Source organism: Cimex lectularius, unplaced genomic scaffold (genome assembly GCF_000648675.2).
Source record: "Cimex lectularius strain Harlan isolate CLEC.00 unplaced genomic scaffold, Clec_2.1 scaffold307, whole genome shotgun sequence".
Taxonomy (NCBI): Eukaryota; Metazoa; Arthropoda; class Insecta; order Hemiptera; family Cimicidae; genus Cimex; species Cimex lectularius.
Genome location: NW_019394204.1, coordinates 107,108 through 126,206, shown reverse-complemented (window position 1 = coordinate 126,206; position 19,099 = coordinate 107,108). Strand labels below are relative to the sequence as shown.

General features: G+C 37.0%; 1 protein-coding gene across 6 annotated transcripts in view; it reads left to right on the top strand.

The window, feature by feature from the left end:
- LOC106667472 (ribosomal protein S6 kinase 2 beta-like) overlaps nucleotides 1-19,099 on the top strand; it is a 218,111-nt gene that overhangs the window by 130,337 nt on the left and 68,675 nt on the right. The window contains exon 1 of one of the 6 annotated variants that reach the window (XM_024230160.1): nucleotides 18,363-18,553. The exons of the other annotated variants lie outside the window; for them this stretch is intronic. Coding sequence (XP_024085928.1) covers nucleotides 18,419-18,553 — 135 coding nt within the window. The 5' untranslated portion in view covers nucleotides 18,363-18,418. Of the gene's footprint in view, nucleotides 1-18,362; nucleotides 18,554-19,099 lie in introns of those variants that run through there. 6 annotated transcript variants of the gene reach the window in all.

Sequence of the window (19,099 nt, the reverse complement as noted above, 5' to 3'; positions counted from 1 at the left end):
GAACAATTGTTTCCATATAATTTTAATTAAAACATAGTTAAATGGTTAGAATGCTTAAACAGACACCTACCTGGTTTCAATTTTAAAAACGCATAAACTCGAAGGTTCTTATGTTATACCATTATACTGGTTACTCTTTTTTCTCTCTCTGCCTTTTCTTTTTTTAAACGGGGGTTCGCAACAGCAGAGGTTATATCAATCCTCAGGGTGCCGGAGTTAAAAAAAAAAAATTGTAAGTATGTTGGGTTCGAATGCAGGGCCGCGAGATTCGAACCCGGGACCTTTACCTTACAGTAATGAGCGCCGTGTCAACGCCCAACCGTTGCGACCACCGACGTCCAATTTACCTTTATTATTTGAGTTGACGTTTTTTCACTTCCAAAACATCTAGGTCTACATGCTTTTTTATTTCTACCTAATTTTACCTTAATTACTTTTATATTTACACATTTACAACAAAAAAAAATTAACCAATTAAAATTTTTACAAGCACAAAATTTTTTACAATTTTTTAACCAATTACATTGATTAAGTTAATTATTATTTTTTATAAAAACTTATTTTTCACATTCAATTTACCTAATTATTTTAAAAAAAATTATTGTCAATTTTTGTACATTTTCAAAATGTTTTTATATTGTTTACAAATTTTATTTTTCTCTTGTATTCTAATATTATTGTCTTCTAAACTTATATAGATATTTTCTAGTTCTATTAAGTTGGCATCATTTTTTTCTTTACCTAGAATCTTAAGACATTTATTTTATGTTCAGTTTTCCTTGCATGTTGTCCCAATCCAGTTTTTTCGCATTTATTTTTTACACCTATTTTGTGTTGGTTAACTCTTTTTTAGAAAAACTGTACTGTTTTTCCAATGTATACCTTTTGGCAAGTGCATTGTAATTTATAAACTACATGTTGAAAATTGCACTGTTGAAATTTTTTTACTGTCTCTTTTATAGAAGGTAAAATGTTATGTACTTTTTCAGTAATGTACATGTAGAAATTAATTTTTTTAATATGTTTTCTCGTTTGCATGGTTTTATTAATTATTCAGTTAGGCCTCCTACATGAACAATTCCCACATATTCTCTTACTGTATTATTCATTTTTAAATTTTGTTCTTTTTTGATAGTTGTTATATAATTATAATATGCTATCCTTTGTTTTTCTGTTAGTCTAATAATAATATTTTCACGGTAATTGTTTTTTCTTATGACTTTTTTAATTGTTTCCAAATTACACTTGTTAAAGGGTATATCACTTAGCTCAAGCATTTTTTAACGATATTTCTTTCTACGTTTATTTTTTGTATCATTGGATGCATCGAGTAAAATTTTAATATGCGATCAGAGCATTCAGGTTTTTTATAAACATTAAAGGCAAATTTTTCTTCTGAATTTCTCATTATTCTCAAGTCTAGAAACGGTAATGTTTTCTTTTTCCACTGTGAAATTTAAATTTGGAATAAACTATTAAAGTCTATTAACAATGTATCTATGTCCTCCTTGTGTATAATTACAATGGTTTCATCTACATATTTTTTAACGTTTATACTCTAGCCTTAGTTTTATTAAGTAGATTAAAAATTAAATAAATCCCTGCAACAACTGGAGAAACCCCCATAAAATTTACTGTTTATACATAAGACCATTAAATATGAATTCATTATACATTTTTCCAAAATTTCAAAGAATAAATTATTATTTAATTTATTATTTTTTAAAATATCCCATTTTGTATGGAGGTAAACATTGATTGATTTAATTTTTACTGTGTAGACTGAAGAGGGGAGGCTGGTGCTCCCGAAATCGATATCGCTGTAATAAAATTATATGCCGAAATGGTTGCATGTGCCTGAAAAAACCACTTAAAAAATCTTAAAATAAGCGAATAACCACAAAGGAAGAAGAGAAGAATAAATATTTCTATTATCCACGTCGCAGGTGTGGTTTGCTTTCCAAAGGTTGTATGTCGTTAAATGGTAACTAATTACAAAAGTGTCATTGTCCTTTGTCTTTCGATATTAGAAAACTCAACTTTTCCTACTAAACTCACTTCGTTATTGTATAAGCTGAAGAATGGTACAAAAAGAAAATCACTCGGTTAAACGGGTCGGATATGTTGAAAAATGGAGCCATCAAAGCAGAATTAGGACATCGTTCATTCACTAGAACCTAAACAGGGTTCAATGTGGTGGGCCACAACACTATAAATCAGATGACTAAACATCAAAATCAATACATAAAAAGGGCGAAAGATGCAATTCCATCAGTCAGTTTCAATCTAAGGTAATAGAGCGACAAAATATGGGAATTTTAGGAATTTAAAAAGGTGTGGTGGATGATTTTTGGGATGATCATGATCGCACTTTCCCGTCTATCTACGTGCCGGTGCGATCTCGGAGGCGGCCATCGTTTAGGAAGATCGGTGTTTAACAATCGTCGCACAGCTCAATTGTCATGATGATCATGGCCGTGATGTCGACACAATGCGGCATTCTCTTCTCGTCGCTACGTCTTGGAATCTTGTAACGCCGGGTACAGTTAACCGGAGGTTCTTGACGCGGTTCGAATATCGTATGGGCAATTTTCGACAATTTCTACGAAATGGCGACGTTTGACAAAATGTTGAACGGAGTTGTAAGGGCGACGATTTATTGACGTCAATAAATATATACTAAGGTTCAGTCTGTTGCCTTTTTGTTTCATGGGGATTAGCAAATACGCGGCTATATCATCCTACGGTGTTCTGATGTTTTTGGTTAAAAAACCGTTTGGAAGTATTTTCAAAAAAGTCTGCTTAATCAGTAGAAGGGTCCCAAAGGTTTGAGTCTGCCAATTCAGTACCGCTGAATTTCGAACACGGAACTATTCCAATGATGATGGACTTATTAAATAAAAACATATACTTTATTTATATAAGTACATTAACCGCTAACTGCAAACTCCTGCAGGTACACTGACGGCTCCGAAACCGACAAGGGCACGGGAGCTGGAGTCTTCGAGATGAATCACAAAGACCGAACTGACGGTAAACCTTAATATATAACAGTTTTCCAGTCTGAAATCATAGCGATTGAACACTGTGCCAGGGAAACAAAAATGCTAGGAATTCATTCCGGAAGATAGCCATCTTCTCTGACAGGCAGCACTAAAGGACCTAGCATTCTGCGGGGTGAACGCAAAGTGCGTTTGGAACTGCCTGGAGGCCCTGGCGGAAGTCAGTGACACTGATCCTTGAATGAGTCCCTGGGCACTCGGGGCATAAAGGCAACGAAGAGGTTGACATGTTGACCAAAGAGGGGGCCAATGAGGACGTCTGGGTCCTGAGCACTACTGTGGCTTAGCATCCTGCCAGAAAAGAGGATACATCCTAAAATGGAGCCTTACTGAATCACGGAAGAGTCATAGAACAATACAATAATAAAAGGACCATCCGCAAAACTTACGAAAGAATTACTGGAAGGCAACCACAACCGAACCAGGGTACTTGTTGGACTCCTGACATTTTAGTTGCAATGGAAAATATGTGGTCATGAGTGCAACGTTGTACAGTTGTTAATTAAAATAAGCCTTTGTGGGCCAAATTTTGTAATATTAGTGTTGTAACTTGATCATATCCTAGAGCTTTTCGAGGGTCTAGTAAAAGCTTTACGAGGAGGAATTAAAGTTATGCCAGTGGTTATCGGGGTTACATTCGGGGCACAGAGGTAACGGAAAGGTTGACATGTTGGGAGAAAAGGGGGCTAACATGGACTCTCTGGGTCTTGGCAGCTTGCCACAAAAGAGGACACATCTTAAAAATGGACCCTTACTGATCCAAAACCTGTTGGAACAATACCACAGGTACGAGGAAGGCGAAGATATTCATAGAAGGACCATTCCCAAAACTTAAAAAAGAATTACTGGAAGGCAACCACAACCGAACCAGAATTCTTGTTGGACTCCTGACAGGACACTGCCATTAAGAAAGCACATGCATACGAGAACAGACAGAAGAAACTTTGTGCAGATACTGCCAGGAAGATGAGGAGACCGCAGAACACACCTTATGTTTCTGTGAAGGTCTATGTAGGTGCAGGTTCATGCAACCAAGACAGGAAAAACCACAAGCAAGGAGCACTAAGGAGCCGCTGGCAAAGCAGTGGAGGCTGGTTAATAACCTGAAGCTGACCAGTGAGTTATAAATAACATGGGAGCACAGTAGATCAGGTCGAGGTGCAGAAGGCCTTGTGGCGGCCTCTTTTCTCCCTATCCCTAAGTACATTATAGTTGTGAACTTATACAGCAACAACCAAACAAATTGAAACTTGTTAAGTTGTTATCCTGAATTCACATGCACGTGTATTGACTTTTTCTTTTGATCTTTATTTGATTTACTTGTTAAGTAATGATTTAGGTCTGCGCAATCGCGTGTCGTGGTTGTTCTGTTTTGGTAGAGCTGTACAAGCTAGATCTGTCGTAGACTATTACTATATGAAGTTTGCCAATAGAATTAATAAGGATGAACCATAAATAATCTATGGATCGGTTTTAGTAAATTCCCTTGATTCTCGAGTTGTAGCCTACCATAATATCTCGAAGGCTTACAGGCAATATTGGCATTATTGACAATTGGGAGATAAATCTTGTGATTCAATGTTCAAAGCTTTTGAGTCTGTGAAGGAAAGATTTCAGTTGGAATCTACCTCGAGATTTTTCAGAAAAGAGTTGTAAATGAACTTATTTGTACAAAATTAAATTCCTAGGTAGCTTACATCCGCTCATAATGGTAGTTTCTCCCAATTGTTTCTGTCTAATTAGATCCACTTTTTATCAGTGGTGAACTTTACAAATTTACGTGGAGACATTCTTCTGGGTTGAGAAGCTGCAGCAGGCTGGTTTTTGCAGAATGGAGAACTAATTTTGGTTCGAATCCCCCATTGACTTTGGGATTTTTAAGCCTGTACAATAAACATTTAAATTTCAGTTGGAAATATGAAGTGGTCAGCACATCTGAAGACAAGAATAAATCATCTGAACTGCACCTTCCAAGAAATTGCTCTGCAACCCCTGAAGTGACCCCAAGAAACATAGTCGTTAGCAAATTTTGCTAACTGAACCTCGATGTAGGAAGGTCTGAGGTAAACTAGGTACAAAAGCGTGCCCAGGAGGACCCTACCTTTAATAACTTCAAAAGGTATCTAGCAGTGGTATATTTTAACCAAAAAACATCTGATTTTGTAGACCTTTCATACTTTACATGAAGTAAATAGCTGAAAGGTTAGTTAAAAGGTTGTACTGGGCTGAAGATCAACCACGGTTCTCCATCTATCCCTCCGTTCCGTTAAATCGACCAAAAATGGCTTATTCAATCGTCGTTTAGTACATAAATGGTAAGATGACAATAATTAGTTTGAATATGGTAAAAGGGGTTTGTCACGGTTCGGCGACGAGAGTACTCAACATTTTCCAAAAGCGTTTTGCATTCAAATTGTTGATTGAGACGACGGCCAATTTATGCGCATACGTTGAGAAACCTGTTGTTGAGTAACTCGCCCCCTTGTCACGGATCATTAACTAGATTTCTAACAGTTTCTCGTCTTTTTATACGATAAATCAACATTCATCGGCAGAAACAAAACAACATGGACCATGTTTTTCATGACTTCGATAAGTAAATGCTACTAACTACACTGCCCCCCAAAAGTTTTTTTTTTTTGCAAGAAAAAATGGCGAACTTTGGAAATACACTTTTAAGTCTCACCTTCGCTAAGTCTCATTTTTTAGAAAATTTTCGCCGAACAGGATGGTATTTTTAAATGTTTTCCTACCTTCAGTAAATTTAAGTAATTTAGGAACATGATAATTTTTGCACTTTTTATAAAAAACAAAAGAAATTTATAGGTAATAATTTAGTATGATCTATGAATGCAAAGGAAAAGGAAAATTTGTTAAACGCTCCCTCTCTATACAGGATGTGAACTGTACCTGAGAAAAAAATTGTACTTTTTTTTTAAACGAGGGTTCTCAACAGCAGAGGTTATATTATCAACCCTCTGGGTGCCGGTGTTTTTGGAAAAAAAAAAACATTTGTATGTCGGGTTCGAATGCAGGGCCGCTGGATTCGAACCCGGGACCTTCGCCTTACAGAGATGAACGCCTAAACCGATGCGGCCACCCACGCCCCTACGACTCATTGTTATTTTATTTATTTATTCACTTTTTTAATTAAAATTATTTTCTTTGACCACATCCCTGTTAACGACCAAGAAACAGTATCTAAGGAAAATTTGAATTTGAAGTAAACAAGCCGTTATCGACAGCATAAGCAATCGCAAAGGTCAAAGTTAGAAAAGGTAAGAATTGTCGCTTCCTTGTTCACTGTTTTGAAAAAATCCTCGTAACAAAAGTTGTAGAACGTAAAATTGGCGAAAACATGACGGTTCAAAATTTATGCATTCTTGAAAATCGAGAGAGAGTGATCGGTTTTTTTCCACGACGAAAAAAACAAACAAATTTTTTGGCCCAAAATCGCGAATAACTCGAAAACTGTTGAGAAATCGGGCAAAGTGGAAGGTGACCAATTGAAAGCTTATTCAAATTTCTTATCGATTGCTATAGGGCGCCGCTCCAGGATGATTTCCTGTCTCCGCAACGTGCAAAATTTAAGATGGTCCCGAATTTTTGAATTTACTGATGAATAACTGAAGCTAGGAAAATATTTTTAAAAAGCCATCTATTGTAGTTCAGCGTATTTTTTTTTAATAAGGCGGTGCAGGTCTGTGACTTAAATGGCTAAGAAAATATGCATATTCAAGGTTGACGATTTTTTCGTGCAAAAACCAGATGGTCGGTTTTTTATTTTAATTTTATTTTTTTAATGGACGTATTAACCGAGGAATTTACTTAAAATACAGTTCATTATTGTAAACCTGTTTTAGTTTAACGAGGGCCAGCTAGGTATCTAGATTTTTATAATGGAAAATGGGGAAATTGTCAAGGCTGTGGCTAGTTCAAGAACACAGAAGATATGAACTTGAGAAAGAAAGAATTTTCCATATTTCTTCCAAATCAAAACTAACTAAGCTGGAAAAAGGTAGAGCCTATTCTATTATTAGAATTATTTTTCAAAGTTTTAAGTGTTTCTTTTTAAATTCAAGTTTTAAAAAACGTTCTAAAGTTGTGCTAACTTTTTGTCTCACCATAAAATTAATATATCCTGTTATTCCAGGGAGTAATACTGGCAGATAATCAACAAGGTATATTTAAAATATAACAAAAAACTTATTTAAGATTTTAAAAAAGTAATGAAAACAATAAAATTTAACATATATCCAAAATATTTCGACGAGTTATCTTTTTTGTCTCGGATTTTAACAACTGTCGATAGGTAGCCCTCGAAGGATCATTCTCTCACGATTAATGATAGGCCAGACGAGGCTGACAAACGGACTCGTACTTTTAAGCCAAAGCCCGCGTATGCGTCCGGCATGCTGCTCGATGAGTACGACCTAATTGAAGGGTGCAATTATTTCGTTTCGTATAGAGAGCGGAAAATTGAGCACGGCTGTATGCCCCCACTTCCGATTCTTGGAGGAAACAGGGTTGTTTTATTTAAATGAATGTATTTATTAGAGTAAAAGGGTAGTGTAAGCGAGCCAATGGCGAAATATCGAGTACGCAATAAAAAATTGATGTTTATAAACAGGTAAGAATGTATTTAAGAATGAATGAAAGTGAAAAGATTAGGTTATAGGAACTGCATGCGTTGGGTGCTGAATTTACCTAGCACCCGGAGCCCAACCTCGGTGGTTGGACAGGTGGGACCTAGGTCTGACCCCGGCCAACACCCGAGGTGGGTAATTCTCAAGACCTCGTAAATTACAAAAATTGGACTTGCCGGTGGACTGCGAGAAATGGTAGGCTCAACTCTGTACACGTGCGCATGTGTATATTTGAGTTTATATAAATCCAGTCCAATCCAATTCAAATCCGTCAGCCAATAGGAAAATATTTATCAGTGAAAAAAAATAAGGTAAATAAGTAGCAGTAGAAAAGGAGAATTTTCAATTTTCTCACATGTGTACGGCGAGTCTGAGCAATTACTCGTTAGTTTTTCCTCGGAAAACCTCTTTCCACTTGAGCGGAATGTAAGAGAAATTCGCGCCGTGAAATAAACATACATATAATTTTTTTTTAACTTTGTAAATAAATAAGTTCGAGTCTTTTGACAATCAGGTCCATAAGTTGAAACGGTTCACGCCCATCTTCGGCATTTCCCTCTTAAAGGGGTACGAATAAAATCCATTATTCAGCGGTGTCGTACCCAAATATATTCCCCCGGGGGCTGTTTTTCTGGATGGGCCTTCTTTCTCAAACATGATGTTTTATGATTTTTCTTCTCAACCTGTTGTAACATACTGTTACCGAATCCGATCTGTATTCGAAGAAAAAACATGACAAGCACTTGACTTTTTCTTTTCTATAAAGTCATGATACAAACGCCTCTTTGCTTGCTTGCGATTCGAACCCAACCAGTTCGCATTGGTGCTTGAAAAAAGTAAAGAAGTATTGATATGTTACGATGCCTTGAAGAGTATCGTAGCGAAAATGTCTTATTTGCCTGAAAGGAGAATTGACTTCAAAACAACTCCACAAACCAGCATTTGATTTTTTGTACCCAAAGCCTGAATTTTTGATGCGTACGTAGTAAGGTCGACGTTTATCAATGCGAGTACATCCGGACGCAAACGAACGTGTGACTCCGAGAGGTCCTGGCATCGTATGGATTCGGCTTTGCCAAAGGATCAAGGTGTACTAATTTCGCCAAGGCACGTATGCTAGCATAATCTAGAACTGACTCTTAGCCATTTTCTTTTTAAAAACCGTCATAAAGATGTACAAGGCGTTGCATTTTTCGACGCACTATAGATTTTAAAAAAACAGCACTATCTGTTATATGGGGCTCTGGTTTTCTAGTTAGCACTGGCAAATACTTAGTTCGAAATATTTCAATTAATTAAGGCTTTTAGTTGAGATAAAAAAGTCAGTGTCACGAGCGGGTTTCGAACCCATGACCTTCGGCTAGATACGCCGCTACTCTACCACTTGAGCTATCGTGACCTCGATCCACTCGGACACCAACTTCTAAAAAAAAAAGGAGGGAAAATTCAAAAGGTGGGGTTGAGATGAGAGGTCGTGGGTTCGAATCCCGCTCGTGACACTGACTTTTTATCTCAACTAAAAACCTTAATTAATTGTAATTAATTGGTCAAGCGGACCACGAAAACTAGTGAATTTATTTAATTCAAAATGTACTCCACTCAAGAGAAAGTTCCATGGATAAAGCGCAGTGTAATTTGATCATTACTTTTCATTTTGGTCTGCGTATCCTCGCTGGTTTGCTCTGACAGATGCAGTTCGTCATCTTCAGAATGCTTCCGTGAAGAAAAAAACATGACAAGCTCTTGTCTTTTTTTGTATAAAGTCATGGTACAAATGTCCCTGCATGCTTGAAATCCGAACCCAAACAGTTTGTATTGGTACTTGAGAAAAGTAAAGAAGTATTTTAGTCTAGGATTATCTTGGACCTACTCTCACCGATTTCTCAAAATTTCTTCATTCTGCCAAATTCAATTTTAGGTTTGTAATTGAACGGTTAAGTACATAAACAAAGAATATTTTTGCATTGTTGTATGTTCCTCGGTTTTTAAAATTGATTTGTTCGGTTGGTCGAGAAAATAAAATCTAAGTGTTCCCTGACATAAATATTTATTTTGTACGTTGCTGAGGACGGGCCAATGTGCCCAAGTCTGGCCTCGCATTGGAATCGACTTCATCGGACCGTTTGTGTGTCAGTTGGTTGTTCTTACTTTTATCCAAGACTACTTACGAAAAATCCAAACAAATTCTCAAAGAAAAGTGTATTTGGGTATACTTTGAGAGCAAAAGTTTGTAAAAAAAAATCCAAACACATATTGATGAGTAACTTTTTTTCAAGAATAAACGTATATTAATCCATACATGTTTAGCGATCATAATTGATCGTATTAATTATTTTCAATTAATTATTCTTTTTATCTAAGGTCATAGTTGATATGAAAAAGCTAGTGCACGAACGGGATTCGAACCCACGACCTTCGGCTTTTCGAATCCCGCTCGTGACACTAGCCTTTTCATCTCAACCAACACCTTAGATAAAACTAATAATTAATTGAAATAAATATATAAATAATTAAATTGAATTCTACAAGTTTTGTAAAATATCTCAACCAAAAGCTAAACGTGAAAAGAGCGCCAAGTACCAGACCCCTTCCGAAAAATTAGCTTATCAATGTAATGATATCTACACTGTGGCCACGTCCGTTCTTTTTGTATTACATAACTTGAGAGACCTCAAAAGAAAAGATGAAAGTTCAGAGTCCCTCCCAAAAAAGTCATTCTATCAAAGTAGTGGCATCTACATTGTCGCCGACCTCACTTCACTCCTACTTTTATGAGCAACACGGTTCTTTTATTTTTATTGGTTAACGCTTGGCCAGTTTCCGAATGAGGAATGAAACTTCAGGACCATGAGTGAAGGGGATGTAGAAAACACATAAAAAAATAAAAAAGTTCCAGACTCCTCATTGCCCGTTCAGAAACTGGCCAAGTGTTAACAAAAAATAAATAAATAAAATAAAACAAAAGAACTCTTTTGCTCATAAAATAGGAGTAAGGTGAGGTTGGCCACAATGCATATATCACTACTTTGATAGGATGAATTTTTTTGGGAGGGAGTCTGGACATTTCACTCGTTCTCATGGTTCGATTTCTGTTGAACAAGTAAAATTGAACGAAATCTGTCGTGCGAACCTTCGTTGTAAAAGAGTTGATCAAATAATGTTTGACCCAGTCAACTTTTGTCGTTCAAGTCATGAGTCATTCCTTTCAAGTTAAAACTTGGAACGTGTGAACATTTCAATTGTTTGCTTGCTTTTCCTTTTACACCATACGTGTTTTTTTGTCTGTTTATGAAATACTTAGGCAACAAAAATATGCCCCAAATGGACTTAAAATGAGATACTAAAATTATTAGAATTTTATCTTAAGTATTACGTCTTTGATATTGCCGGATTTATTAGCTAAATTAGTACATTTGACTTTTGCTTCGGATCAACAGGCGTCTGAGGCATAAAATGTTGGCGACATTTATGATTAATGTTACCTTGGCTAATGTTGAATAAGGCTTGATGAGTATAAATAAATATGCAAGAGAAAATGCATTGAGTTTTGACGTAAAAGAAATTGCTGGGCGTACCTTTGCAGATTTGAAAAACAAATTTAAGACATTCACTATTTTTCGTGGTCCGCTTGACCAATTAATAACATTCAATTAATTAAGGTTTTAAGTTGAGACAAAAAAGTCAGTGTCACGAGTGGGATTCGAACGCACGACCTTCGGATTGATACCCCGCTACTCTACCACTTGAGCTATCGTGACTTCGAATCCCGCTCGTGACACTGGCTTTTTTGTCTCAACTTAAAACTTTAATTAATTGAATGTTATTAATTGGTCAACCGGACCACGAAAAATAGTGAATTTAATGAATAAAATGAAGTATACTTCACTAAAGCTCTTCGTGGTCATTTCATTGCCGCCAATCATCAAATAGATTACACGACATTTGAAAAATGGCAAAAAGGAGGGAAAATTCAAAAGGTGGGGTTGAGAATAGGAGGTTAGTGCCCGAGGAGGGGATCGAAGTTGCGATAGCTCAAGTGGTGGAGTAGCGGCGTATCAAGCCGAAGGTCGTGGGTTCGAATCCCGCTCGTGACACTGTTTTTTTTTTCTCAACTTAAAACCTTAATTAATTGAAAATTAAGTTAGAACCATGCATAAGAAAGAACATTTAGTGGCTAGCGCATCAAAAATTTGATCAATTTGGATCGATTGTGGACAAAAATTAATTCATGTCGTCATTCACGAAGTTATGGTCGCGCTGTTAACATCTTGATGAATTTTACTGTTCCTGATGTACCATGGAAGGGTTTCATCATGATACTGACAAAATAAATTATTTTCAATTTTTGTGCAAAGAAGGTTGTAAGAAAAATTAGTGCCACGAGTGGGACTCGAACCCACGACCCCTTTTTTCTACCAATTGAGCTACCGTGAATTTAACCAATTCCTCCTCTCAGCCGATTATATGTATCTAAAGTAGGACATTTTGATGTAAGAGTAACATCCTTTAATTATAATTAAGACGATTGGTCTCGCGGTAGCTCAAGTGGTGAAGCATCGGGGTGTGAGCCCCCGAGGGCGTGGGTTCGAGTCTCGCATGTGGCGCTATTTTTTCTTCTCATCTTTCTTTGCATAAAAATTAGAAAAAATAATAAAAACTGATACAAAGAAAATAAATTATTGTTTATGTACTAATTTCTTTGCATAGATGTATGAGATTCTTTCAAAAGGTTTTATGATGCTTTAAACATCATTCTGACTTCTTTTCCACCACCAGATAAACGATATTTTAATAAAAATGCGAGGGTGGTCCCTGTAAGCCGGGATTTCTTCCGGATCGCCGCCTGAGATTGTACCTTAGGTGGTTAGGATTTTCGTATCGGGCGAGTCCGTTTCACATCGTACCGTCCTGGAATTCCAGAGGGTTTTCAAAGGGCAGACGGAATGCTTTTGTCCGATCGCAGCTGTGCCGGGCGGACCCTCTCGTCCCAGTCCGAATGTTAATTGAGCGTTTAACTTTGAGCTCGATGATAAATATCAAGTATCGATCTGTTGAATAGCCGTAGAAGAATGACACACGAGAACAAGCGGACCAGTGATCAAACCGCTTTCAGGAAACCCGTTAACACCGGAAACAGCAATGACTCATTCTGTGTATACAAAAGATAGATTAAATATATTGTAGATTAAGAGATATTGTGTAAATTTCGTAAAAAAATGTATATCCCGTTGCTATTTGATAGTGCAGTATAAGCTTATTATCTATGACTAATTGCTCCCTAAATTATACCGTGCTAAAAAAAAAAAAATTATACAAGTTAAGTCCAAAAGCGACCTTTTTTTTACCAAGCAGGTGTCTTTTTCTTCTTACTGCAGTCATTTATGTTAATTTTGGTTGTTAACCTTTTTTTTTTATTCTACCCGTCGTTAACCCAGTTAATTTTGTTCACTGGGTACAGTTTAGAGAATAAAAAAATAAACGTTTAAATTTAATTCCTTAAATTCACTAATTTTGTGGTCCGCTTGACCACTTATTATATTACAATTAATTAAGGTTTTTAGTTGAGATAAAAAAAGTCAATGGCATGAGCGGGATTCGAACCCAAGATCTTCGGCTAAATACGCTGCTCTACCACTTGAGCTATCGTGACCTCGATCCACTCGGACACTAACTTCCCATCTCAACCCCACGTTTTGAATTTTCCCTCCTTTTTGCCATTTTTCAAGCAAAAGTTGTACCTTGACTTTTATTCCGGTCACTTTTAGGTCGTGGGTTCGAATCCCGCTCGTGCCATTGACTTTCTTATCTCAACTAAAAACCTTAATTAATTGTAATAGTTTAAATTTAAGTATGACATTTTCGTTTTTGGGATTTATATAAATTAGTTTTATCTCGTTTTTGATTAATTAAATCGATAACAGGATTCTTTTGAGAAAAAAAAGCCCCCTGCCTCTTTAATTATAATAGGCCAGCTCAAATCAAATGTTTGTAAATAAAATTGTATTGTTTAAATCCTGTTAAGAAGATGAGATATTTATACGTTGTTCTTCCCTAAAAAAAAATATAAAGTTCAATTTTTGTATATTTAGGATAAAAACAGGTGATGTATTATTGAAGTAGTCTGCAGTAGAATCATAAATTTAAATAAAAAACTCATCCACGACTTTCTATCGGCGGACTTAAATATGTAATAGTTTTTATGTTAGGCCATTCGTCTGATGTGTACGTGATATTTAACAAATATCCTTTCATGCTAAACCTCCGAATTATGAACAGCCCTGATTCCCCGGCTTAGAGATTAATAACGGGCGTGGGCGCGGGAGCTTAATTTTCAAAGATTCGGGATAACGATGGTACTTTGTAAGTCGCGGATGTTTTAGGCGGTTTAGATTTAGAATGGCGTTAGTAGGTCGTTAAAATTTGGGCGTTGAAGCGTTTTCGTGTAGGCTGGCAACGTGATTATAAGCCAATGAAAAGGGGGAAATAAATTTCCCACGTATATTATATTTGTTTATTATGCTTAAAAGGAATATTTTTTTAAACAAATCATAACATCGAGCTTTTACATTCGTCCCATTGTTATAGCGTTTGTAAAGAAGGAAACCTATTTTTACCTGGGAAGATCTATTGTCTGAGCTGTTTAGCGCACTGTCTGAAGAAACACAGTGGAGATGACATAATGACAGTCTACAGAATCAGCCTTCTACCGATTTTAAGTCCTGGTATAAAAAAAAAATTTTTTCGTTTATGTGATTCCTTAAGGTTTTTTTGGTCTCCTCCTCTCGAATGAGAGCATAGGTAAGTCGGGTACCTGCCTTGAAGAGTATTGTAGCGCAAATATCTTATTTTCCTGAGAGGAGAATTGACATCAAAACTAATCCACAAACCAGCATTTCATTTTTTGCACCCAATGCATGAAGATTTCAAGTGCATTTGGTCGACGGTTATCAATGCCAGTATATAACGTAAAAATGAGAGTCGTGAAACTACGAGAGATACTGGCATCGTATGAGTTCACGTTTCAAGCTGTTTCAAATGGATGGTATAGAGGACTGCTACTCCTGTTCCAGAGGATCAAGTTGTACCAATTTTGCTAAGGCAACGTATTTATCTAAACGTACCCTCCTGGGATCAAGACTTTGACAAACACTCTATATTTTATCTGAAAACAACCGTGTCAAATTTGCTATAGTGGGTGACCTTTGTTAGACCTTTATGAAAAAATAAAATAAAATTTTAATAATAACACGGCTTTAAAAATTAATAATAATAACAATAATAATTATATTTTTTATTACTATTATTATTATTTTAATAAAAGGAAAAATTATAAATAAAAGGCACTGTAAGGGATACAGAATTTATTCGATCCAATTATTTCTTTTTAAAATTATATTTACACCCTTCTTTCTTTTGAATTGTAATCTTCGAACTTAAATTTTATTCATCAAATTCACTAATTTCGTGGTCCGCTTGAAACATTAATATATTACAATTAATTAAGGTTTTCAGTTGAGATAAAAAAGTCAATGGCACGAGCGGGATTCGAACCCACGATCTTCGGCTTGATACGCCGCTGCTCTACCACTTGAGCTATCGTGACCTCGATCCACTCGGACACTAACTTCCCATCTCAACCCCACCTTTTGAATTTTCCCTCCTTTTTGCCATTTTACAAATGTCGTGTAATTGGATTGGATTCTCGAAATGGCCACGGAGAGCTTTAGTGAAGTATACTTCATTTTAAATCATTAAATTCACTAATTTCGTGGTCCGCTTGACCAATTAATATATTACAATTAATTAAGTGAGATAAAAAGTGGTAGAGCAGCGGCGTCTCAAGCCGAAGATCGTGGGTTCGAATCCCGCTCGTGTCATTGACTTTTTTATCTCAACTTAAATTTTACAAAAAAAAAATCTTCTTGAAACAATATAAAAAACTTAAAACATAGTAAACAAGTATTTAAACTATTGTTGAAAATAAATGAATTAAAATTTATGTATGCGCAATCCCCAAGGAATAAAATTAAGGAAATATGGAATGGGAAAAACTCACAAGACGAACGCTGTTTTCCTGATGTTTTCCGATGAGATGATTCTTCACAAGCAAAGTTGAAGCAGCCGAGTTTGAGGTGGTTTGTTCGCAGTCCCCCTTTCTCCACTCTTGCCTCCCATGAGTTCTAAAGTCCATCGCCTCTGTCACGTTCATTTCGATTTGTTTGTTACACCTTAAAGCCAGGCAGGCACATTGCAAGATTTACCAGAAGAGGTAAAACAAGATGGCTCAATTTATTATTCGTTTAGGAAATCCAGGGACAAAATAGGTAACAGTCACTGTAAAAAATTGCTTGAACTCTGTGAAAATCATGTCCTGGTTATCCTGAACGGGAGGGTGCCCACGGATGCAGAAGGGAATCATGGGAATGTCAGTGATTAGACTACTGTTGTGCTTCGCTTGATGTGTTGACAAATTAGTGAGTTTGGAGTTCAACCCACAATCCCAGATCCCCTGCCTTTATCCTCGTCAATTTCGGCTTCGCCAAATATATCAGAGGATACAACTTAGTATTTCGAGTATCAGTTTCACTGGAACTCTGCGAAAGAATGAGCTTACAGGAATAAATTAGAGACCTTTGTTTTCATCTCTCCCTCCCAGGCAACAGGGTTCGATTCCCAACCATAGCTGAAATTCTTGTATGATGCAATCAAATTTTCATACCATGGAGTCGGGTCCCCTCGTCTAATAACCCTGGAGACAAACCGTGATAAATTCGTGCACTTAAGAAAAGATCGTTGCCCTGTTAAGGCTTTTAAGGTGTTCAAATAATATGGTAAACATCGCATATCTTAAAGCACACCCCCTCGGAAGAGGCAAGCGAGAAAAGTCAGCTTGTCTGTCGATTAATCTGTGGATTTACGGGCTTCTACACCGAACCTCACAGAAGAAGCAGATTTTCCGTGCGCGGAGGTGAGTCGCTCCTAACTTTAGAGTCTAAACGTGTGGTAAGGCTTGACGGCTAGGTGCGCACTCTAAAGGACCTCAGTGTTAAATGACATTGCGACCCCAGTGGGAAACATACATCTTAAAGCAAAAAACACCTTGTACGTTGAAAAGAAGAAGTCCTTTTATGCCTCAGCTGCCATAATACGCGTCAACGACAGCAAATTCAAATCTCCTCCGCATAATCTAGAACTGTTTTTTTTTCTAAACCATCATAAAATATACAAGGTGGTGCATATTTCGACGCACCATAGAAAAAAAATGCATTGCTTATATGGGGCTCTGGCTTTCTTATTAAAACCAATTACTTGGTAAGCACTGGCAAATACTTAGTTGAAAGTGTACTCCACTCAAGAGTTGGTTGCATGGGTAAAGCATCGTGTAATTTTCATCCATACCGGTCATTTTGTTCTTCCTCGCTGGTTTGGTCTGTCAGATGCATTTCGTCATCTTCAGTGTGCCTGTGTGATTTCTCTACAAGGCAGAGCAGTATAACCGGTAAGGACCTAATTGCACGTCGATCAGCTCTGCCGGACGTAGAAATCTCACGATATTATTACGGTAGTTGAACTTTTCGCGGGGTGGCGGAAAAATTTCAATAAAAACAACAAAGTTCCATTATGCTAGTGATTAAGAAATTCGAATCTTGTGGAAATTTAGTTGAAATTTATTTCAACTTCTTTCTGAAGAGCCATGTAAGGTCTAAAATAAAAACAAACGTGATGAATATCAGTACAATGGAAAAAACTTTATTTTGACGTTGGGTGAAGTATAGAAAACCACTAGTGGGCCACCCTCAGCAGTCTGAATGGGCCATTCCTCAAACTGAGTCCCCATACAACAGATGAGATGATATACACACAACTATGAACTAGATTGGACAAGGCTAGATAGAAGTTTGGTTTTCCTATGGTGCGTCGAAAAATGCAGCACGATCTTCGCCTCCTACTCCAAATCCCGGCATATAACAGCCAGAATTCAAAGATCTGCGATATAAATCGTCCTGTTTATTCAGTTTTTTCTAACCTTGACCTTCAGTGATTATACTCTAATAATCGTATACGCCCATTAAAATCCTAAGTGCAAGAAAAACAAACGGCCAGACCTTACCATTAGCAATTAGTTCGAATGGAATTTTAGGGCTGTCAAGGATCTTGCACTCTTCTTTGACATACGGTTATCATGAAGCATCCCCGTGTATAAAACAATAACGGATATCCACAATAAACTAAAACCTTTTGACATTTTACATTGAGATATGGAATCATGTTTTTATATCAAAGCACCGTGGTTCATTAGGAACAACCAGACTACGCAAAGACCTTCAGGTGCCATCAATGATAAGGTTATCAAATCTAAATTTTTCAACCCCTTTAGGGAGAAAAGCCAATATTTCTGCTTATATGTTGTTTAGACCGACAGGACTTTCTGGTACTTATGGTAGGGGTGATATCAAGAAGAACGTGAAAATTAATACTTGCATGAAAGAAAAAAGATTTTGTGATTTTTTCGTGTTGGTAAGAAGCGGATGTACAATATGCATGCATGTTGGAGGGTGTGCGGTGGTGGTGCAGAGCGAGGCTGTGCGGGCCGCGAGATGGTGGGGGCGGGCTTGGATCCCCACCGCCGGCCGGCGGGCGAGCCTCTGCTCACGTGGGTGAGCCGTCAGTCGGGGCAGACGGCTGTCGTCCACCGGCGGCACCTCAACCATGAACGGGAAGAAGCGGAGGACGAGGAACGCCCGCCTACGCGTCGAAACCATTTGGACCTCGCTCAGGAGCAAGCTCATCAAAATCCTCAATCATAAAAACAAGTCCAACGATTCCGTCCAAATCGCAAAACAGGTACTTCCGACATACTTCAGTTACATAATCAGATCTGGTCAAACTAGAATCAATCGTGTTGTAATTGATCACATTACTGGGTCCGTCGATTCTCGCTGGTTTACGCTTCAATATCAATTCAACATTCATCGACTCTCAGACCAACTTTAACAATCAATCGTCCATCCCTGGCTTGAAAAACTTCCTTTCAAACAAACAATCGTTCAATTGCTTTATCCTTCTAGAACCTTAAAACCATTCTCTCACGTAAGGCGATGGGAAATCAGGCAGGCATACACAATAGCTGGTCAAAATTGATGTCATCATCTTTACTTTTAATATATTCAAAAATGTCATCAGTTCACAGTGAATAACACAACTTATGTATTAAAAACTTAAGTCCCTGCAAAATAATTAAAATTTAAATACTCCCGGTTATATTTAGCGCAGGTTTTCTTTGATGAAATCGCTTCTTTGATAGCCCTAAGCATTTCTTGCAGGTTGACATTCTCAAATTTGTATTTTTAGAATTATTAATAAAATCTATCTATAGTAATCTACGTGGAT